The sequence below is a fragment of the Eimeria mitis genome, genomic scaffold (assembly GCF_000499745.2).
Source record: "Eimeria mitis Houghton genomic scaffold, Emh_scaff10764, whole genome shotgun sequence".
NCBI lineage: Eukaryota > Apicomplexa > Conoidasida > Eucoccidiorida > Eimeriidae > Eimeria > Eimeria mitis.
The window spans coordinates 1-1144 of NW_024011742.1; the positions used below are offsets into that span (position 1 = coordinate 1).

Here is a 1144-nt window from a genome sequence, read left to right on the forward strand (position 1 = left end):
ACGGTAGATACACCCTGATGGGGAGGGTGGGGGGCCCCTCTTTATTTAATTTGCTTAGGATGGGGGAGCTCCCTGTTGATTCAGCTGATAGGCCCGTTGACCCCCCAAGGGTTATTCGCATAGAGGTGCTGAGAAACCCCTTTCAGGACATGGTCCCCAGGGTGCTGCAGCAGCAGGAAGAGGAGGAGGGAGAGGAAGAGGAGAAGGCGGAGGAGGAGAAGAGGCCGCAGCTTGCGGTCGCCAAGGCGGCGCTTTTGTCTTTTGCAGAGGAAGATGAAGACCTACAGCTGCAGCAGCAGCAGCAGCAGCAGAAGCAGCAGCAGCAGCAAAAGGGGCCCCTCAGTGCCCACGATTTGCTGCAGGACCCCAGACTCTCGAAGGAGGCTCCCGTGGAATCTTATCAGCAGCAGCAGCAAGCAGAAGCACAACGCCTTAAGGAGCGCATCGCCTCTCTTGTTGCGGGGAGTAAGGGGGGCGCAGCACCAGCTGCTGCTGCCGACGAGATATACGATAGCGGCAGCAGCAGCAGTAGGAGCAGCAGTAGGAGCAGCAGCAGGGGCAGCAGCAGGAGGAGTAGGAGCAGGAGCGGTAGCCGCAGCAGAGGCAGCAGCAGCAGCAGCAGCACCATGGCCGTGCGTAAGGGGCTCCCTCTTCCCCCCACACGCAAAGATATTGCTGCTGCTGCTGCTGCACTCCCTGATTCAAATCTGCTGACTGCTGCAGAGCAGCGGCGGCGGCTGCTACTGCTGCAGCGGCAGTCGCGCAGCTCACAGCTGCGGCAAGCAGACACCCTCGAGAAGCTCAAGGCCTTCAGACAGCAGGTAAAACCCTAAACTTTAAATACCAGAGAAAGTAAACCCTAGTAAACATAATAATCCCCTAATAGACAATCATAAACAATAAAACCCTAATTATAGTAAACCCCAATAAACCCGAACAATAGAAAACTCCAATAAACCCTAGTAAGGGTAAACCCTAATAAACTCTCTCTTTCTTATTTGTCTTTTTTTTACTTGCGCAGCTGCAAACGATGCAGAAATCCACAGGAAAGAGCCTCAAACGCAGCAGCGAAAGCAAAAACAGCAGCAGCAAGGAGAAGAAGCACGATAAGGCTGTGGAGGCGGCGAAGGCCGCAGCAGAGCGG

The 1144-nt window shown here is 55.0% G+C and overlaps 1 protein-coding gene across 1 annotated transcript; it reads left to right on the plus strand.

Moving 5' to 3' along the window:
* Positions 1-17: 17 nt before the first annotated feature.
* EMH_0099650 (cyclophilin, putative) lies at positions 18-833 on the plus strand (the record flags this gene model as incomplete). The annotated part of the gene is made up of 1 exon (XM_038022110.1): positions 18-833. The coding sequence occupies one exon, from the start codon at positions 18-20 to the stop codon at positions 831-833; it is 816 nt and encodes a 271-aa protein (XP_037877964.1).
* Positions 834-1144: the final 311 nt, after the last annotated feature.